Here is a 21461-nt window from a genome sequence, read left to right as displayed (position 1 = left end):
CCTCCATATTTGGCGGTCACAGGCTCGAACCCCAGTCTAATCAAGAAGCATGTGCTATGCACTGCTGCTCCTGCCCACCTGGCTATGGAGGCACCGTGATATAGAGAATAAAGTCTAGGCTATTGAGTGAGTTTTAATATGTACAGTAAATTTTCGACTTAAACTTAATTGAAAACCGTGTTATAATGAAACCCATGCTGTTTGAAGCAGTGCTAAGTGACGTATTGTGACTGTATATACACTGGTGTTCAAAGAAAGTGCATAACCCCTTAAAATTGTAATTGTCATCTGAATAACGTAAGTATATGGAAATATTTCTTACAGATTGCATCAGATAAGATTGACATGCGTAGGTGATATAATATTGTATCAACTGTCACTTTCAGCTATATAAGCACGCTCTGAAAGAGTTGCAGTCATTCCTTGCTTGTAGTAGTAGTAGTAGTGGTATGTGATGCAAGAAAGCAAATGTATGAGCTTATGCAGCATCAGCCAAAAAAAAAAAAAAAAAAATCACACCATTCCCTCCAAATGCCTGTCCAGTTCCTCCTTAAATTTATTCAACCTATCAACTTCCACAACGACAGATGGAAGTTTGTTCCAGCAATTAACCACCCGCTGGCTAAAGGCAAATTTCCACACATCTATTCTACATCTGTCTTTTCTTAATTTGAATTTATGCCCCCTTAGGTTCGTAATCTGAACAAGTGGAAGGATCCCATCAGAATTCAGCGTGCTCAACCCATTCAAGGCCTTATATACCTCAATCAGAACACCGCGCAGGTGCCTAGTCTCCAGCCACTGCAATTTGCAGAACTTAAGCCTCTCTTGGTAAGAGGATCCCTTCATTCCCCTCACCAATCTTGTTGCCCTTCTCTGTACACGCTGAAGTAAATCTACATCCTTCCTAAAATGAGGTCTCCAGACCTGTACGCAGTACTCAAGGCGTGGCCTGACCCATTGTCTTATACAGAGAGATGATCACCTCCTTTTCCCTGCTAGCAAAATTCCTATATATCATTGACAAAACCCCATGACCTGCCCTGGCAGCCTGTCTGCATTGCTCAGAGAACTTCATATCTGACTGCACAATTACTCCCAGGTCTTTTTCATTTTCTACCACCTTAAGTGTAGTACCACACAGTTGATATGTTTCTCTGGGGTTACTTCTACCCATATGCAGTACTTTGCATTTGTCAAGGTTAAACTTCAGTTGCCACTTCTTAGCCCATCTATCCAAATTATCTAGATCCTGTTGCAGTAGCACACTGCCATTACTTTCCTTAACAACCCTGCGAACCTTTGTATCATCTGCAAACTTCGACATTAAGCCTGATATACCTTCATCAATATCATTGATAAATATACAAAACAACAGTGGACCTAACACCGAACCCTGTGGGACTCCACTAATAACATTAGTCCAAGAAGAGCAGCACCCATTGATTACCACCCTCCGTCTTCTCGCACTTAACCATCCTTTTATCCATTGTAGCAACTTGCCCTTAATATCATTCTGCTCCAATTTGTACAATAGTCTTCAATGCGCAACAGTGTCAAAAGCTTTCCTGAAATCCAAATATATGATATTTGGATTTCAGGATTTGTGTCAGGTTAGCGAGTTACATGTAGTTGACGCCACGAAGAAAGAGTGCTATCATTGCTTTACGAGAGGATGTTCTTCCCATCATGTTGCTTATAGAGTGTCTTGTAATCAGTCAGTAATACAAAAAATGAAAAAGGCCTGATTAATTTGGTGTAAGGAACATGTCAAATGGACCTCCGAGGAGTGGAAGTCCAGTTATTTTCTTGGATGAATAGAAATTCAACTTGCATGGCTCTGATGGGAGACAAACGATTCGCCGTAGACACAGTGAAGAATACCATCCAGACTGTAAATGTGTCTACAGTGAAATTCCCTACCAGCCAAATGATATGGGGGTGCATTTCATCGCGGAGTAGGTCACCTGCAGTTTATAAAAGGTTCTGTAAATGCCAGTGGTTACCTGGATATGTTGGAAGGAAAATTGCTGCCAACCATTAGATACCATTTCAACCTGGCAAGTAACTGCATCTTTCAGGATGACTCTGCTCCTTGTCATCAGGCAAAAAGTGTAAGTAGGCACTTCTGTAGTTACTTTAGCTTCATTTCTGCATTAGAGGTTCAACAGTAATGTGTTTACATTTGCTACAGGTGAAGAGATGGTTGGAAGAATGGTCCATTACAACTGTTAGCTGGCCAGGAAACAGCCTGGATCTGAATCCTATAAAAAACTGTTGGCATCATCTGGAATCTGCAGTTGCCAGAAAGAAACCAAAGGTCCTTCATGAACTAGAGATCTATTGCATATATATATATATATATATATATATATATATAATAGATCAACACATGCAATAAAAGGATGTAGGTTTGCTTGAGCATGTACAGAGAAGGGCAACAAGATTGGTGAGGGGAATGAAGGGATCCTCTTACCAGGAGAGGCTTAAGTTCTGCAAATTGCAGCAGCTGGAGACTAGGCACCTGCGAGGTGATCTGATTGAGGTGCATAAGGCCTTGAATGGGTTAGGCACACTGAATTCTGATGGGATTCTTCCACTTGTTCAGATTACGAACCTAAGGGGGCATAAATTGAAATTGAAGGACAGATGTAGAATAGATGCGCGTAAATTTGCGTTTAGCCAGCGGGTGGTTAATTGCTGGAACAAACTTCCATCTGTCATTGTGGAAGTTGATAGGTTGAATAAATTTAAGGAGGAACTAGACAAACATTTAGAGGGGATTGTTTTGTAATTTTTTTGGCTGAGGCTGCATTAGCTCATACACTTGCTTTCTAGCATCACATGCCACTACTACTACTTCAGGAAGCCATAATTTGTGTTTGGAACCACGAACTATCAGTTGATTATCTTCAGAAATTGATCTTATCAATGCTTCGATGGTGTGCTGCTATCATCAGGGCCAGAGGCTGTTCAACTAAATATTAGTTTCCCTGATGAACTTTTCATTTTGTTTTCCATTTAAATGATAAACTGAAGCAAATTGAGAGCTTCTGATAACATTTCAGCCATAATTATCGTGCTTACCAAAACTGTTGTATAAAGGTTGAAAATGCTCATTTTGGAATATTTTGAGAGCACCTGTCATATATTACTTAGCTTTGCTTTAACTATTAATAATTATCTTTTGTTTATATTTCTATTTGTGATGCTAGTCATTAATGTAGCATACCATCATGAAAAAGGGTTAGAAATGCGAAATTCCTAGATGATGCACTTTCTTTGAACATTGTGTGTGTGTGTGTGTGTGTGTGTGTGTGTGTGTGTGTGTGTGTGTGTGTGTGTGTGTGTGTGTTTAAAATGTATTTTAATTTTTATTTAAAATAATTAAATGCACATGGCATAATACTTTAAGAGTTTAGTATCTGTATAATATCGGTGTTTAGATACACCATAGACACTCTTAAAAAAACTACTTTGTAGTTTTTTTAAGAATGTCTGGGTGGTGGTACTCACTGAGAATAAGTAACAATAGTCTTCTCTATTAGTGAAGCGTTACTTATTTGAGGTAGTGCAGTATCATGGCAACTCGTCGTGAAGGCAGAGCACAATATGAGAAAGAGCAAATGATGCCCACAACAACTACTTTGTAGTTTTTTTAAGAGTGTCTATGGTGTATCTAAACACCGATATTATATTTAATTTTTATAGTTTTATTTTTCAATATCTTCCTCTTTTCGCTTCTCTGATCTTACCCTTTTATTCCCCCTCAATTTTCCTTTTTTCTTTTCTTTTATTTTCTCTTCAACTTTGATTAATACATAATACTTATATATATGCAATAGATTTTGACTTTACAGTAAAGAAAGTTTCTTTACTGATTTAAGAAGGAGGGATGCTTTTATTTATTTTTGTTTCCTAACTTACTAACCTCTCCAGCTGCTTGGTCGCTAGATAGCACTGCTCGTGCCTGCTGCTGAGCCAGAATCCTGAAAAGAAAAAATAATCCTTTCAGGGCTAAAACAGAACCCGTAAACAGAAAACAGAAGCCACGAACTTCAGAAATTAGGTGTAACCTGGATCTAGAGATCAAACTGAATGTCACCTACTACCAAGAGTCAAAAGTAAACTTTCTCCCTTTGTCATGCAAAGATATCTAGAACATATAGCTGGCCCACCAAAAATGGTTACCATTAGACCTATATAAGAAACAACAAATCATTGACATTCAGACTCTACTTTTAAAAACTACATTTGCAGGATTATTATTGAAGTCACTCCACATGACACTTTAATATGATTCCTGAACAGTTCTGGGAAGTTGTTTTGGAAAACCAAAATGCCATATGAACCCAAAAATTCCTTATTCAAAAGGAGGATTTACTGATCCCAATTTGGCACCATAACATTCAAAATCTACCAACATCAATGAAAACAGGATACCTGAACTGTCAAATGAATAGCCATACACCCCTCTTCTGTAAAATGCTTAAAGTGTCAAATGTTTTGCCACTACCAGACAGTATGCAGAAGGATGATTCTGTTTGTGCCACTTCTGGAGCAAAGGAACATTTTAATAATGAATGCAGTGTGCAATCTCCATTATTCCCAAACTGAAAAGGAGATTCTCTCTCCTATGGAAAGGAGAGAAAAAAAGAACTGTCCTCCCCCCTCCCCCATATTACCAGAAGATTGAGCTTGGGCACTCTTTCCCAAACAAACAAACAAAACAAATTTAATCAAGCAAGTAACATAAGATTTTGCCATATGTTGAAAACTGAACATCTTAGTAGCAAAAAAAACAGCAATATACCTGTTTTATAGACATTCATCAAGATGATGAAGCAATCCTTGAACTTTATGCAACAGATGTTTACTAAAAAATTTTTCAAACCTAAAGGGGAATAGAGTTTTCCAGGTTGATGGCATATACCATCAGCATAAGAGTGAAGTGAGTAATTACAGACCAGTCAGTTTGTACTACAGTAGTATCTAGACAGAAATAATATTTTGCAGTAACACAGCATATTTTTGCAAAGGAGAAATCTTATTTAACTGATCTGGTTAGCTAATTTGAAAGAGTGCCCATGAACTGTTGTATGTAATAATTCTGACATTGTTTATTTTGGATATGTTGATATTTGGAAAGGGAGGGGAGGATAAAATCCTTTGAGGATTTGATTAATGGAAGAAGTGCATAATCAAGCAGATAACATCAGATTTCACATGAGGAGGATGATGATTTTGGGGATTACAATACAGGCAGATATGAAGTTCTCCATGCAATGTAGACAGGTAGCAAGGAGGATCTATGGTGTCCTGTTAATGACTTATCAAATATTTGTATTTTGATTAAGAAGATCATGATCCCACTGTATAAAGCAATAGTGAGAACACACTTGGAATTCTGTAACCGGTATAGTGACCACACATTAAAAAAAACAAAAGACATTGAGCTTCCTTAACAAGTTCAAAGATGAATGACTTGCTTGATGAAATTAGAAAAAGGGCACGTGCATGAGGAAACACTTTGAATATGTGGACTACAGAGCTTGTTAACTAAACACCTTATAGGAGACCTAATTGAAGCCTAAAGGTCTCCTATAAGGTGACGTTATTATAGGTCACCTTATAGGAGACCTTTGAAAGGGAATAGTAAATTGAATAAGGTGAAATTATCTGTTATATACGATACCAGAACTAGGGACCATAAATTGAGTTTATGGGGGAAGAGATATTCACTATTCTGAATTTTGAAAAAAATTTAGTGATGTTTGAAATGATGATGATGAATGAAATTCAGTGATGTGTTCTCATTTTCTAATTTTGATTTCTAAATAGATTTTCTGTTAGTTTTCTTCAAAAATCACAAAAAAAAATTTGATTTTTCAAACATTTTTATTAATTCTGGTAGAATTTGTGCACTGAAATTATAACAAAATGCTACTTTTATATTTAAATACATATTGAAAACACTATTAAAAAGAGCAGCGTGGTAAAAAAGGCCACTAAACACTCGCCTCTCATTTTAAAAACTGATTTATGTTGTATCAGATTTTCATTTTTTTGGCATTCTTGCAGATTCTTCTACTTAACAGTCCCTCTTCAACATGTCAGCCATCATGTTGACATCCCACCTCCCCTGGTATCCCATATCCTTGTCTTTAATATCCTGCTGAAACTTCTCACCCTGTTCTTCACTAACACTTCCTAAATTTTCTGGGAAGTGTTCAATGTGGGAGTGTAAAAAAATGTACCTTGACACATGTTGCAGCCCAGCTTCTTGAAGTTTGAAAACATATTCTCACTATATTCTTGTAGTATGGATCCTTGTTGTTCTCTAAGTAGTTCTCAACAATAGACCTGAGCTAATTCATGCCTGTTTTTCTCTTTTATTCATAGTTCCCTCAAAATCGCTGTCCCTTATCAGTTTGCACATTTGAGGTCCAACAAAAATAGTTTTAGCTTCTCTCGGGTGATCGATGGGAAGGTAATTGAAGCAGAGACCTTCCTGAGGTAAAGCTTTACAAAATGTTTCATCAAACCCAGTTTGATGTGAAAGGAGGACAGTTTGGAGGTTTTTGAACTATGTTCGATCCAGGCAACAAACTGTCCCTCTCCGGCCAGACTTTGACATCCCAGTGCTTACTTCTTGCCCAAATGTCCCTCACACAAAAAGCAAGGCATTTTTGTGTAGCCTGATTGCTGTCCAAGTAACATGTCTATCGCTGTGCTAGTCAGCACAGACCAGCCAACCATATTCTACATACATTTGTCAACAACTTCAAGTTCTCGTATGTTTCTTTCAAATGTACAGAGTGAGCTACTGGAACTGACCCCATATTATTTCCATTTGTGGAGCAACAGCAACACACCTTTGAGACTATTCCTCCTTGATGAGTCAATAAAAAGTCTCCACTGTGAACTAATTCCTATATAGTTCATTAAGTCATTTATATTACTGAAAAAAACCATAGAATCATCCTTTGAAAAGTAGGGGACTAGTTCTCATTATCTGTAGCTGTACCATGTGAAAAACATCCCATATGTTAGAAAAATTTTTGATTTAAGTCTAGAACCAAGGAGTTCTGCAGATTGGTAAATTTAGTCTTTTACCAGATCATTGAATTCATGCTGTGAAAACAGTTGAGGACCGTACTCTATATTTTCAGTCATGTAGGCTTCAGCTTCATCTTCATCTTCAGAAGCTTCACTTTCAGCATTCTTTGCTGCTACATTCTCCAATTGCTACCACCCACATCTCATTTCCAAGCAGGTTATCTCCATGTGGGACTGATCTAATGGCAGATGGAATATTCGAATACACAATGCTCCTCTTACCCTTTGCATTGTATCCATCTACATTAACTATGCAAAAGTAACAGCCATCACAGTGGTTTGTAGGCTCCCACCGAATCATGGGAATTGCAAATGGCATAGCCTTTTTACCATTTTTCCACAATCTCAATGCTTTAACACAGGTTCGACAAACTTATGTGGAGTCCATTGTTTATCTTGGTCACAGAGTTTCAATCCAAAATGAGCACAGTGCACATTTTTTGACAAATTCTGTAATATATTTTCTTTGCTTGAGAACTACATAACTTCCACAAATATAAAATAATTTTGGACTGTTCAAACGCTTGTGTGAAAGCATTTTACTCACTTCTCACAAGTTTGACACAATAACCTCAAAAATAAACAGAGCTCACACTGATAAACACTGCTGCATGGTGCTCTCAAGGTCAAGAAACAAATGACTGAAAGCGGTGTTTATGAAGATTTAGTTTATAAATTCCCAGAATTTACTCCTAACTTAATACATTCAATAATACAACTCATAACATCTACTTAAGTGATTTGTGAAAAAAAAAAAAACGGTACGTGTTAGAAAAAATAAAAGAAAATTTCTGAAATCAGCATAAAAAAACTGATTTAAAAACAGCTATTAGTTTACAAACATCAAAAGCCATGCAGAGTGGTGTTATAGGAAGTTTTCTTTTAGCCAGCAAGTGGTAAATCACTGGAATAAGTTAACTCCATGGGTAATTGAGGCTGGCAGCTTTTAAAATTTCAAAAGTTGGATAGATCTATAGGAAGCACAGCAAAAGTCAAGATGTAGCAAAAGTCAGTATTAGCCATATGGTGCAAGGACTTCCTTGCAGCATATGGCTAATACTAAGGTTCTGTTGTATAACATTTTCATAAATTAACAGCCTTCAAATATTCATTTGTTGTTGTTTTTTTTTTTTTTTCTTGATCAAATGAAAAAAAAATAAAGGTTTGCTGTATTAATGTTGAATAACAAACTAATTACAAAATGCTTTGCAGGCAACTTTAGTTTTTGTGCTATTGAAACAAATGCCAAAAACTATATATGATTGGGAAGACAATTATTATTTGTCATGTTCCTTCAACCCTTATGGGTTGAAGGAACCCCTGGGGAGGATACAAGGACTAATAGATTAACAGAAGCCAATGGAAGAGGTGAAAGTGATTCTTGCACTGCTTCTATTGGAATGAGCAGCAGCCTGGAAAATAGGATGCAGGATATTTCAGAGACTGCTGGGAATCATTGGGGTACAAGCAAACACATGGGTTTGTGTTAGGGTATCTAAGAAAAAGAACAAGTGCATGTACACCAATGCTAGGAGTTTGGTAAATAAATTTGATGAATTTGAGGTATTGCTCAAAGTATCAAAGGCAGATATTGTTGGGATATCAGAGACATGGTGTCACACAGATATAAGTAATGTGGAACTGGAATTTGGGGAGTACAATGTCTACAGAAAGCATAGACAGGATAGGAAGGGAGGAGGGGTTATGCTATTAGTTAAGAAACACAAAATCCAGGGAAGTGAAGCCAGTCAACATCGCTGGACAATGCAGTGTCGAGTCAGTTTGGTGTGACATAAGCATTGGGAGATCAAAATTGAGAGTAGGAGTGTGCTATAGGCCTAATGACTCTGATGAGTATAATAAGAAACTGTACAGGGAAATAAAGTGGGCCAGTAAATCAGAGAGTCTTTATAATAGGGGATTTTAATTTCCCAGATATTGACTGGAATTTGTGCAAGGCTTTTGTGGATTTATTGGATGATTGTTTTCTAAATCAGCATGTTCGGGAGGCAACTAGAGGGAGCAATACTCTTGATTTGATTATCAGTAGTGATTCTTCATGCATTAAGAATCTGCAGATACAGGAACCACTAGGTGGCAGTGATCACAGTGTGCTGAAGTGGGATTTACTCAAGGAGGTAACTACCATCAGGGGTAAAGGGAAGGGTTATTGCTTTCGTAAAGGCGACTACGATGGTCTGAGACAGTATTTAAATTCTATACAGGGGGACCAACTGATGATGTTACCAACAGCAAATTCAAAATGGGAAGCATTCAAAGAACTTATCTTGAAAGCTACTAGGCTTTACATACCAAATAAGAAGTATTGTTCAAGGTTCAAGCCTAAATGGATGTCAGGGGAACTAATGAGACATATGGCAGAGAAAAAAATGCATGGGATACATATAAATTAACATGTGACACAGAAGCCTATGATAGATATAAGTTGATCTGTAACCAAGTTACAGAGGAGGTTAGGCAGGCAAAGGTGGATTACGAGAAATCTTTGGCAAGGGATGCAAAGAAATATAGCAAGGAGTTCTTTACTTATGTAAACTCTAGAAGGAAGGGGATGAATCAGATTGGTCCACTTGATATCGATGGTTCAACTGTTCATGATCCTGCTCAGGTAGCTAACATACTAAATCAATATTTTGCATCTACGTTCACACATGAGCAGTTATTCAGGAAGGGGAATGCCATAGATGAAGTAAACACTGGCAGTGAGCTAGATGATCTTGTAATAATTGAGAGTAAAGTGGAGGAGAAATTGTTGAATACAAATACAAGAAAGGCACCTGGGGTGGATGGGATCTATCCAGTTGTATTAAAGGAGGCAGCAAAGGAAGTAAGCAATCCGTTAGCCATAATTATGAGAGCTTCCTTGGATTCAGGAGAGGTACCCACAGACTGGAGATGTGCAAATGTAACCCCAATTCACAAAGGAGGATCAAAGGCTGACACAAGTAATTATAGACCTGTGAGTTTAACTTCTGTTCCAGGAAAATTAATGGAGGCACTAGTTAAAGAAGCGCTGCAGGATCATCTTGACAAGAATTCAGTTATAGCTCAGACACAGCATGGTTTTGTTAAGGGAAGGTCTTGCCTGACCAATTTGATTGGATACTATGATGTAGTCACAAAAGAATTGGATGCAGGGAATAACTTTTATATTATATTTTCGGATCTTAGAAAGGCTTTTGATACTGTTGCACATGGAAGACTGCTGCACAAATTGGAGCAGTGTGGCATTGGAGGCAAATTGCTATGGATAAAGGGGTGGTTGAGGGGGAGAAGTGAGAGAGTGGTAATCAATGGACACTGCTCATCGTGGACTAATGTTATTAGTGGAGTCCCTTAGGGTTCAGTGTTAGGTCCATTGTTGTTTTCTGTATTTATAAATAATATTGATGATGGTATATCAAGCTTAATGTCCAAGTTTGCAGACGATACAAAGGTTGGCAAGGTTGTTAAGGACACTACTGATGCTATGCTGCTGCAACAGGATCTGGAAAGGTTGAACAGATGGGCTGAGAGGTGGCAAATGAAGTTTAACATTGATAAAAGTAAAGTACTACATATGAGAAACAGCAACCCCAGAGCAACGTATGAACTCTGTGGTACTACACTGACAGTGGTAGAGAATGAAAGGGACCTGGGGGTGGTTGTGCAGGCAGATATGAAGTTTTCTGAGCAGTGCAGATGGGCTGCAAGAGTAGCTCATGGTGTATTGTTGATGATATATAGGAATTTTTCTAACAGGGCTAAGGAGGTGATTATTCCCTTGTATAAGGCAACGGTCAGGCAGTACCTTGAGTACTGTATACAGGTCTGGAGGCCTCATTTCAAGAAGGATGTAGAGCTGCTGGAACGAATACAGAGAAGGGCAACAAGGTTAGTGAACGGAACGAAGGGTTGCTCTTACGTAGAAAGACTTAAGTTTTGCAAATTACAGTCTCTGGAGACTAGCCACCGGCGAGGTGATCTGATAGAGGTGTACAAAGCCTTGAATGGCTTGAGCATGCTCAATGCTGATGGGATACTGCCTCTTGCTCAGAATAATCACCTGAGAGGGCATAAATTCAAATTGAGGAAGGACAGATGTAGGATAGATGTGCGGAAATTTGCCTTTAGCCAGCAGGTAGTTGGTTGGTGGAACAGACTTCCATCCCTTGTTGTGGAAGTTGATGGCCTAAATAAATTTAAGGCTCTGCTGGACAGGTATTTCGAATGAACGGAGGGGTGAAATGGAAGGTTTTTTGTTTTTTTTTTTGGCTGAAGCTGCATAAGCTTGCTTTCTTGCATCATATGCCTCTACTAATGCTAATGCTAATAAGTATATTCCATAACAGAATATGGTTGATAGTTTAGCCAGTGATTGCTGCCATCTGTATTGTGCCAATCCTTAGCAAGTTACAGAGGCAGCAATCCTAGAACAAAGAACTAAGTTCAATTTCATGGCTATTAGCTTGACCTGTAAAATGCTAGTTGCTACGCCAGATTTCTTAGTTTCTATGGTGACTGGGTTTATTGATTCCTGGTTATTAACTGTTTTGTTGTTGGTTTTTTTTTTTTTTTCATGTAAGGGAACAAAGTATTAAGAATATATACACACGTGTGCATACACTATTTTATTTCAACACAGTATTAACAAATTGCATCTGTATGTACAGATTTTCTCAACTTTACAGACATATATGCAGCTATTTTTAAGCTGTGTTTTATGTTTATTAGTTGCTATTTTTATCTTTACAGTTGTAAAAATCAGCATTAGAGGCCATACCTTTTTAAAGGAATTTTGAGACACTATGGACTTACTGAAACTGAAGAAATTCTCTGGAATCTGTACTCGAAAGCTGATTGATGAAATGCAATTCAAATAACACATATATAAATTTATAGAATATTATTGCAAAGTAAAAACATACTAATGTCAGTACTAATACTACCACCCACATCTCATTTCCAAGCACAGTTTGTTCCAGAAATAGCTCATGAGCTTTTCCTGACCCAAGAGTGTCAGGGGGAACAATTGGTGATTTATATGCAATCATGCCCCCAGGGGCTCACAGCTGGATATCATCATTCTTCTCTTTCTTGGTGATTCCCTTCTCTGTCTGTCTGTCTCTCTCTCTCAGGGGTAATTCTGACATTTCTTTTTTTTTTGGCTGGTGCAGCAAAAGCCTCAGGCTTCCTTGCACTATATGGCTAATAATATGTTTATGGCAGGGGCTCACATCTAGTGAGTATGGGCTTGGCACACCCAGGGTCCTGAGCTGGATATCATCATTCTTCTCTTTCTTGGTGATTTCCTTCTATCTATCTCTCTCTCTCTCTCTCTCTCTCTCTCTCAGGGTAACTCAAAAATTTTTTTTTTTTTTTTGGCTGGTGCAGCATAAGCCTCAGGCTTCCTTGTACTATATGGCTAATAATAATAATGTGAAGTCCAAGCACCCAACTTTCATTATGGACAGATACGTGTGTCATATCGAATCTAGGACCTTCAGGTTACACTTTTAGATTTTCTCAAATCTTGTCTTCAGTGTTGATACCAATCATTTGAACCAGAATATGGTGCACTGGACTGATGAATGTTTCCAGATTGGAACATTGATAACCTCTAACAGCACTTCTGGATACTCTAGGCAAGCATTGTTTATAAACACTGAATGCGATTTTTGTTGTATTTCTGGTTCTTGAATCTTTCTTGAGTTCAAGGTCTGAAATGAGACATAGATCATCAGTCAAAGGAGTGGAGTCAAAGTGGGGAGAAGGACCAGCTTCCCTTACTGTTGAACCAGGTTGTAGGGTTCAGCAACAAAAGAAACAAGAATGAAACAACACATGGGACTTCTGTTTTCATATGACTGAATTTACTTTTAAAATTAAAAAAATTAGGTTAATATTTCACTAAAATAAATTGAAATATTCAAAGTATTTAAATATGTACTCTATATATATATATATATATATATATATATATATGAGACGAAGAAAAAAAAATGTATAATTTGAGAGAAATAATTACAAAATTGACAAAATAAGAATGTTGCCACACAACTTACAAAACATGCCTTCTTGTTTCCACTTTCTTGTTATTCCATTCTGTGTGTGTGTATGTTTTTATTTATTTATTTATTTAAGACTACTTGATGTCAGTATGGATGTAGCTGTTCCTGCTTATCAGACATCACAGATAGCCGAAGGCATTGAAATGTGCCGTTGTCCTAGACAGTATGAAGGAACGTCGTGTCAGGTATGTTTCTTGTTGCTACAAAATGTTTCAGGTATGTTGTCAGATATGTTTCTTGTTGTGACAAACATTATTTATTACCTTAGAAAGGGAAACAGGGTAAGCCATATTCACAAGAACCATCAAAAAAAAAATCTTGAGTGAAATTTTTTTTTTTTGTTGTTCCATTATTTAATTGGAAAATAGGGTTCACATTTTTTTAAAAAGTTTTTGTTATAATGTTAACTGAGTCTTTTGAGTATCATAATTCAATTCACTGCTGTCTGCTCATGTTTTATTTACTTAATAACTCTTACATTCTTATACTACTTGTTTTTAACACTACAGTTATCCAAGTAATTCTTGTATTCCTTATACAAGAATTAGTTTTTTTTTTTTTTTTTATGAAAACCCCAAACACGAAAGGTATCGAAACCTATAGTACTTAGTACCGTGCATGGGTTAAAGGAGAAGTATGGGGGAGGGGGATGCCGGAAACTTTGCTCTAGAGACTAAACATGGGTTTCACCACTTCAAGCCTCCAATAAGCAAAGTGGTGGTATTTCACCGGTTGGTAACCGGTGAAATACTAGGTGGTAACCTAGTTGGATAACTGTAGCTGAAAAATTTAATTTTTGTTCCTCTAACTTCATTGAAAATCACAATCCAACTCTGTCTAGGTTTTATGAAGAAAGTAGAAGTGCTACATTCTTTGATTGATATTATTACAATTCATTAAAATAATTATCAATATCAAAAGAAGTGTGTGTACACGGGCCTCCATGTTTGCATGCATGCACTTATTTGTTTCAATTTTGGATGCATTACACTGTTGGTAATTTTGTTTTGATGAAATGTAAAAGTAATAAGAGTTTATTATTCAAATTGGTCACTGTACATCCAAGACCATTCACAGATGTTGATTTAAGTTCAGCATAACTGTATCCAGTGTCTCTTCAGAGATGCCTGCCATAGCAGCTGCAATTTCAGCTTTCAATTCTTTTATTCCCGTAGACCAGTGGTTCCCAACTGGTGGTTCACGAACCCCCTGGGGGTTCACGAAAGTGTTCCAGGCGGTTCGCAATAAAAATTCTGTAATGGCCTCTGCTTAGGCTTACATAGGTATATTATTGTAAACTACAAAATATAACTAATAATAAACAAAGTAAAACAAAATAAAAATTGCCAAAAAAAAAAAAAACTACATCTCCCATAATTCCTTATAATCAGTTTACTATTTTACGGTATATCATGATAAATAAATGTTTTCCATACTAAATTTTTTTTCATTCTCAAGGATCATTGTTATGTATAGGTACTTTTTTTTTTTTTTTTTTTTTTTTTTTTTTTAGAACCTAAAGTACTTAGTTATCTTGAATGGGTTCAAAAGTTGGAAGAAAATACCTGTTGACATTAAACTTGAACTTCTGTAGATTGTAATTTTCAGGAAATACTATGAAGGAAGGTGCTTCCAGAAAACAGAAGTTGAATGAATAAATGAGGAAGAAAAAAAGTTAGTTCTGTGACTTTGAACTTGGACAGCAAAATGATGTTGACTGGTTGTGGCACATGTTCGGACTGCTTTGAAAGAGAGAGAGAGCAGGAATTATAGAAGCAAATTCAGAAGAACAGTGCCAATCAAGTATCTATAGAAAAGGCATGCAACAGAAAGTCTATGAGACAGAGTGGAGAGACTCTGTTAGAGATGAGACATCAATTAGCCTAACTGCCCTTTATTGAAGGGAATCTAGAAGCCTGAGAGAGGTTTTGGGAGCACTGCTGCAGATGTGGGAACAATATTCCATGATGGGGCAGATTTGCAATTTCTCCAGTCAACTGTTTGGAAGAAAAGTAACACCGAGAGCAAAAGAGAAAACCCAGTTTATTAGATGCAGAGGAAGCAATATTTGTAATGTGCTTTATGCCAAGAGAGATTAGAAGTCAGGGTAATCCCCAAGATCTTGCCTAAAAATTTGAGCGTCATCAAAAATAAGCATAGGAGCAGAAACATCCTTTTTGCAAGATATAAGACAGGACTGAGTTTTAGAAGGATTGAAATTAAGTTATCTTTGCTCCACTAGAGAATTATCTGAAGATCGGCATTTAAGGATTTGGCAGTGGTTACTCGAGAAGTTGAAGCTGTTTGATGAGCAGGGCAAGGTTTCTCAAACTGAAAGGTGGAATGCAATGTGCTATCGTCAGCAAAACTATGGATAGGATTTCTGGTCAATGGAAGAAGGTCATTAATATACAAGGGGAAAACAGTGGGAGAAAGAACTGAACCTTGGAGAACACCAGCATTAGTGGACAAGTTAGAAGACAGAGGCATCTACTATCACCTGCAGTGAGCGGTTAGAGAGAACACTGGATACCCCATTACAAAGAACAGCTGGCAAATCATAGGATGGAAGCTTATCTAGAAGATCTTTAGGCCAAACACGACCAAAAGCCTTTGAAATATCAAGAGAAATGGCTTTAGTTTCACCAAACTTTTCCATTGAATTTGTCTATAGATGGGTAACATAAGTCAGAATATCACCACTGGAATGACACTGACGGAATCCATACTGGCAATCGTTGATCAGATGAAAGATTTCCAAATAGTTTTAAGAGTTGGTGGTTAATTGATTTCTCCATTACTTTGGAAAGAGTAGAAGTAATCACAATGGGATGATAATTTGATGGAAGGGATTTGTCACCCTTTTTAAGAACTGGCTGAATATGAGCAAATTTCCGAGCAGAAGAAAAAACACCTTTGGAATAAGAAAGTGTAAAAAGTGCAAAAAACAGGAGTAAGCTCAGGAGTGCAGTTTTAGAGAACAAGTGGAGAAATACCATCAGGACCTGGAGTTTTCTTAGCACCAGATTCATCAAACTCCTTCTGACATCCTTTTGACGGAAGCCCACAGGAGGCATTGAATGGAGTGTGCTGGGAATGGTTTGAGGTGATTTACCAAGATCATCAATACATGAGTTGGAAAAAAAATAGGATGCTAGCAGGTCAGCTTTATCTTTGGCTGATGTGGCAACAGAACCATCTGATTTTGTCAGAGGTGTGAACAGAGATGGGTAAAAATTGCGGCCAATGGCTTTGGCAAGAGACCAGAATGCTCAGCTACCATTTGGACTAAAAGCAAGTTTTCTACTCTTAGCCTGCTTGAAATCTAGTTTGGACTTATTAATAACTGCTTTACAAAATATAAATAATACTTAATAATAATTTTTATTATTATGCAATGTCGCTTATAAAAATGTAGTACTGGAAATATTTTATAATAAAAATTCAGAAATATATATGATTTCAGAGAATATAGGCTTAGTGGTTCACATTAAAAATATTATGTTGAAAGGGGTTCACATTAAAAAATATTTCATTGAAAGGGTTCGTGAGTCAAAAAAGGTTGAACTGCTGCTGTAGACAATCAGAATTCCCTACAGAAAATAATCACCGGAATTCAGATCTGTTGAATATTCTCACCAAAACTATCTGCCTCCATATCATTCAGGATATCAATTACAGATTATCCTATTATTAAATTGTCCCTTCAGGAAATGAAGAACTAAAGGTACTGTACATAGTTTTGAACCTGAACTTCCTGGAAAAATATACTTCCATGTCTTGAAGAGTTGGAACAAATTGGGCTTGGAGTTACAGGTAGTAGTATTCTGCATTAACTTTGTAATCTAGGTTGTGTTAACTTTGTAATCTTTGTAATGTTACAGTCAACTTTGTAAACACAACTAACAATTCCAGCTGATAAAATTGCATACCACACAGTGAATTTTACCAGGGTGCAAAGACACTTAAATAATGGGTGTTTGTTCTCATTGCTTCATATGTACATATTCTGTTCATTAAAATAATTGCTAAGTTGGCAATGCTTTTCCAGTGAGCCATATGGTGTGAATAACTGTTGCATTGTTTTCAGGTATTGAAAAAAATTCTATCATCATTTTCCAAGGATTGTTGCATCTGCCTTTTAGCATTAGTATGCCTCTACATTAGTAGAGGCATATGATGCAAGAATACAAGCTTAGGCAGCATCAACAAAAAAAAAAAAAAAAAAAACCCTCCCCTGCATTCGTTCCAAATACCTGTCCAGGTCAGCCTTAAATTTATTTAGGCTATCAACTTCTACAACTAAAGATGGAAGTCTGTTACGCCAATCAACCACCTGCTGACTAAAGGCAAACTTCTGCACATCTATCCTACACAACCGTCTTTCCGCAATTTGAATTTATGCCCCCTCAGGTTCTTAATCTGAGCAAGGGGAAGAATCCCATTAACATTCAGCTTACTCAACCCATTCAAGGCCTTATACACCTCAATCAGATCACCTAGCACGTGCCTACTCTGCAGGTGCTGCAAATTGAAGAACTTAAGCCTTTCTTGGTAAGAGCACCCATTTGTTCTTATCACCAATCTTGTTGCCATTTTTTGTACTTGTTCTAGCAACTCTACATCCTTCCTAAACTGAGGCCTCCAGACCTGTACACACACCCATACTCTAGGTGTGCCCTGACCATTGCCTTGTACAATGGGATAATCACCTCCCTGTTAGCAAAATTCCTATATATCATTGACAAGACTCCATGACCTGTCCTGGAAGCCCATCTGCAGTGCTCAACAAACTTCATATTTGACTGCACAATTACCCCCAGGTTTTTTCCACTTTCCTGAGTGTAGTACCACACAATTGGTATATTTCTCTTGGGTTATTGGTACCCATATACAGTACTTTGCATTTGTCAATGTTAAACTTCAGTTGCCACTTCTCAGCCCATTTGCCCAACTTGCCTAGATCCAGTTGGAGTAGCATACTATCTTTACTGTCATTAACAACTGTGCCAGCCTTTGTATCATCTGCAAACTTGGACATTAATCCTGATATACCTTCATCAATATCATTGATGAATAAACAAAAAAACAATGGGCCCAGCACCAAACCCTGGGTAACTCCACTAATAACATTTGTCCACGAAGAGCAGTGTCCATTGATTACCACTCTGTCGTCTCCCACTCAACCATCCCTTTATCCATTGTAACAACTTACCCTTAATGCCATACCTCTCCAATTTGTACAGCAGTCTTCATGTGCAACAGTATCAAAAGATTTCCTGAAATCCAATTATATGATATCAAAATTATTTTTGACATTCAGTTCCTTTGTGACCACATAATATCCAATGAAATTGGTCAGACAAGACCTCCTTTTAACAAACCCATGCTGCATCTTAACTATTACTGCAGTCTTGTCTAGATGATTCTGCAATGCTTCTTTAATCAGTGATTCCATTATTTTCCCCAGAACACAAGTTAAAATTAACAGGTCTGTAGTTACTTGTGTTCCCTTTTGAACTCCCTTTGTGAATTGGTGATACATTTGCACACCTCCAGTCCATTGCGACCTCCCCTGAGTCCAAGGAAGCTCTCATAATTGTGGCTAAGGGTTTGCTTACTTCCTTTGCTGCCTCCTTTAATATAACTGAATAGATCTCGTCCACCTGAGGTGCCTTCCTTATGTTTAACTTCAACAATTTCTCCTCCACTTTCTCTCAGTTATTACAAAATCACTTAGTTCCCTGTTAGAGTTTGATATAAACTTCTGGCATTCCCCTCATTGAATAATTCCTCATGTGAATGTAGACGAAAAATACTCATTCAGTTTATCAGCTACCTGAGCATGATCATCAATAGTCAACTGATCTGCATTAAGTGGTCCAATCTGATTCATCCTTTTCCTTCTAGAGTTTACATAAGTAAAGAACTCTTTGATGTTCTTCTTTGCATTCTTTGCCAAAGGTTTCTCATAATCTGCCTTTGCCTGCCTAACCTCCTTTGTGACTTGATTAAAGACAAGCTTATATCTGCCATAAGCTTCTGTTCTCACCTGATAATTTAAATGCATCCCATACAGTTTTATTCTTTGCCACGAGCCTCATTAATTCATCTGACATCCATTTAGGCCTGAACCTTGAACAGTATTTCTTAGTTGGAATGAAAAGCCTAGTAGCCTCCTAGATTAAGTCCCTGAAGGCTTCTCATTTAGAATTCAACATTTTTAAATCATCAGCTGTTCCCACTGTACAGAATTTAAGAACTGTCTGAGACCCCTGTAGTCACCTTTGTGAAAGCAAAAACCCTTCCCTTTAGCCTTGATGGTAGTTACATTGTTAAGTAATTCCCATATCAGTACATTGTGATCACTGTCACAAAGTGGTTCCTTTATCTGCAAATTCTTAATGTAAGAGTAAACACTGCTGATAATCAGATCAAGAGTATTACTCTCTCTGGTTGCCTATCGAACATGCTGCTGTAGAAAACAGTCATCCAATAAATCCAAAAAAGTCCTTCTAGTGTGCGAGTGACCAATCCACAAGTTCCAGTCAATATTTGGAAAGTTAAAATCCCCCATTATAAGACGTTCTGATTTATTGACCCACTCTATTTCTCTGCACAATTGCTCATTATACTCATCAGATTCATTATGCCTATAATACACACCTACTCTTAATTTTCCTTTCCCAGTGCTTATGTCACACCACACCAAACAGACTCAACACTGCATTGTCTGGCCCCAGGTGCCAAGCTATTTTGTGATCAAGTGACTCTGCCAGTAAATTAGCACTCTTTCTTGTGAAATAAAATAATTTTCTTATTTTCAGTGTTACATTAACACTCAATTCATTCAGTAAAGAACGCACTTTACTAGATCAGAAGGAAAAGTAACCTTTCTTTCTTCTCTTTTTTGTTTTATTACTAATCCACTACCGCTTGGTCTCAAAAGTGGCACTGGTCCTGCTTCCACATGGTGGGGCCTGGTAACTTTGAGTGGAAAATCTCTCCCTTCCAGGGCAAAATGGAGCAAACAGTTCCTAAGAACCAGTAATCCATTGGGTGCATGGATGAGACCCTTACAGGTCGGAAACAGTCGGAGCTTGATTTTGTTGCAACTAAACACCAAAAGACTGATGTAGCCAAAATCAGAACTCCAACCTTTCTTATCATTCACTCAACCGAAGAACAACCTATTGGCAAATTATTGGAATAATGCCACATGGCATTATTCCAATTGGAATGCAACGTGGCTAAAAAAGAAAAAACAAAGCATGGAACATCTTCAGGAAGTGTCCAACCACTGCAAATCTCATCCACTTTAAACAGGCTCAGGCAAAAGCAAAACGTATTAGACAGACTAGCAAAAGGGAAGCATGGAGATGTTTCACCTCCACAATTACAAGAACTACAAAAAGCAAATGATATGGAACAAAATACGACGTATGTACTCTAAACATTCACGCATCAACCTTCCCATACTAACTGTAAATGGTTGTGATGTTGCAACACCAGTGGAGATTGCAAATGCATTGGGCGAATCATTCATGAAAATCTCAGCCATGACATCTTACACACATCATTTTCACGTATGCAAGACAAAGGCTGAGAAATATTTCATCAACTTCGAATCAGCATCTAGTGCCGCATATAATCTCCCCTTCACAATGACAGAATTGCACCATGCTTTAGCCACCACCAAACTCAGTGCAGCAGGACCACATGGAATACATTACATTATGATAGCACAACTTACTGAACCAGCCCTTAAGACTTTGTTACATTTTTATAACAGAATTTTCAAACAGAATACGTTCCTGGACAAGTTTTTTTTTTGGTAGTTGTTGGCACATCGGCTTCTGTGGCCATAATGCACCTCCCAAGGTTTTTGCAGTACTTTGATCCAAGCCCGAGGCAGGATTCGAACCCACGACCTTTGGGTTGCCAGGCAGGTACTTTACCCGCCCGGTCGGCCCTGGACAAGTGGCATCACGCATATGTTTTGGCATTTCCAAATCCAGGAAAAGATCCTACAAATCCACAACACTACTGACCTATTGCACTCACCAGCTGTATGAGCAAGGTCCTGGAAAAAATGATCAATGCCGACCTATCCTGGTTTCTAGTCCAAAACCACCTTCTTAATCCAGTACAGTGTGGTTTCCGTGAAGGAAGATCCAGTCTTGATCTACTGATCAGGGCAAAAATAAACATTCGTGATGCTTTTGTACAAAAAAGAACACCATGTCATGGTTCTCTTTGACATAGAAAAAG

General features: G+C 37.6%; 1 protein-coding gene across 1 annotated transcript in view; it reads left to right on the top strand.

The window, feature by feature from the left end:
• The window catches only part of LOC150081103 (laminin subunit alpha-2-like), a 707948-nt gene that overhangs the window by 284134 nt on the left and 402353 nt on the right, over positions 1-21461 (top strand). Inside the window, exon 30 of the mRNA XM_090380924.1 lies at positions 13264-13375. Within this exon, the coding sequence (XP_090237050.1) occupies positions 13264-13375 (112 nt within the window). The remainder of the gene's footprint in view (positions 1-13263; positions 13376-21461) is intronic.

Source organism: Mastigoproctus giganteus, chromosome 9 (genome assembly GCF_048544385.1).
Source record: "Mastigoproctus giganteus isolate SK-2022 chromosome 9, ASM4854438v1, whole genome shotgun sequence".
NCBI lineage: Eukaryota > Metazoa > Arthropoda > Arachnida > Uropygi > Thelyphonidae > Mastigoproctus > Mastigoproctus giganteus.
Note: the sequence above shows the minus strand (reverse complement) of the source record. Positions and strands in the feature narration are given on the sequence as shown.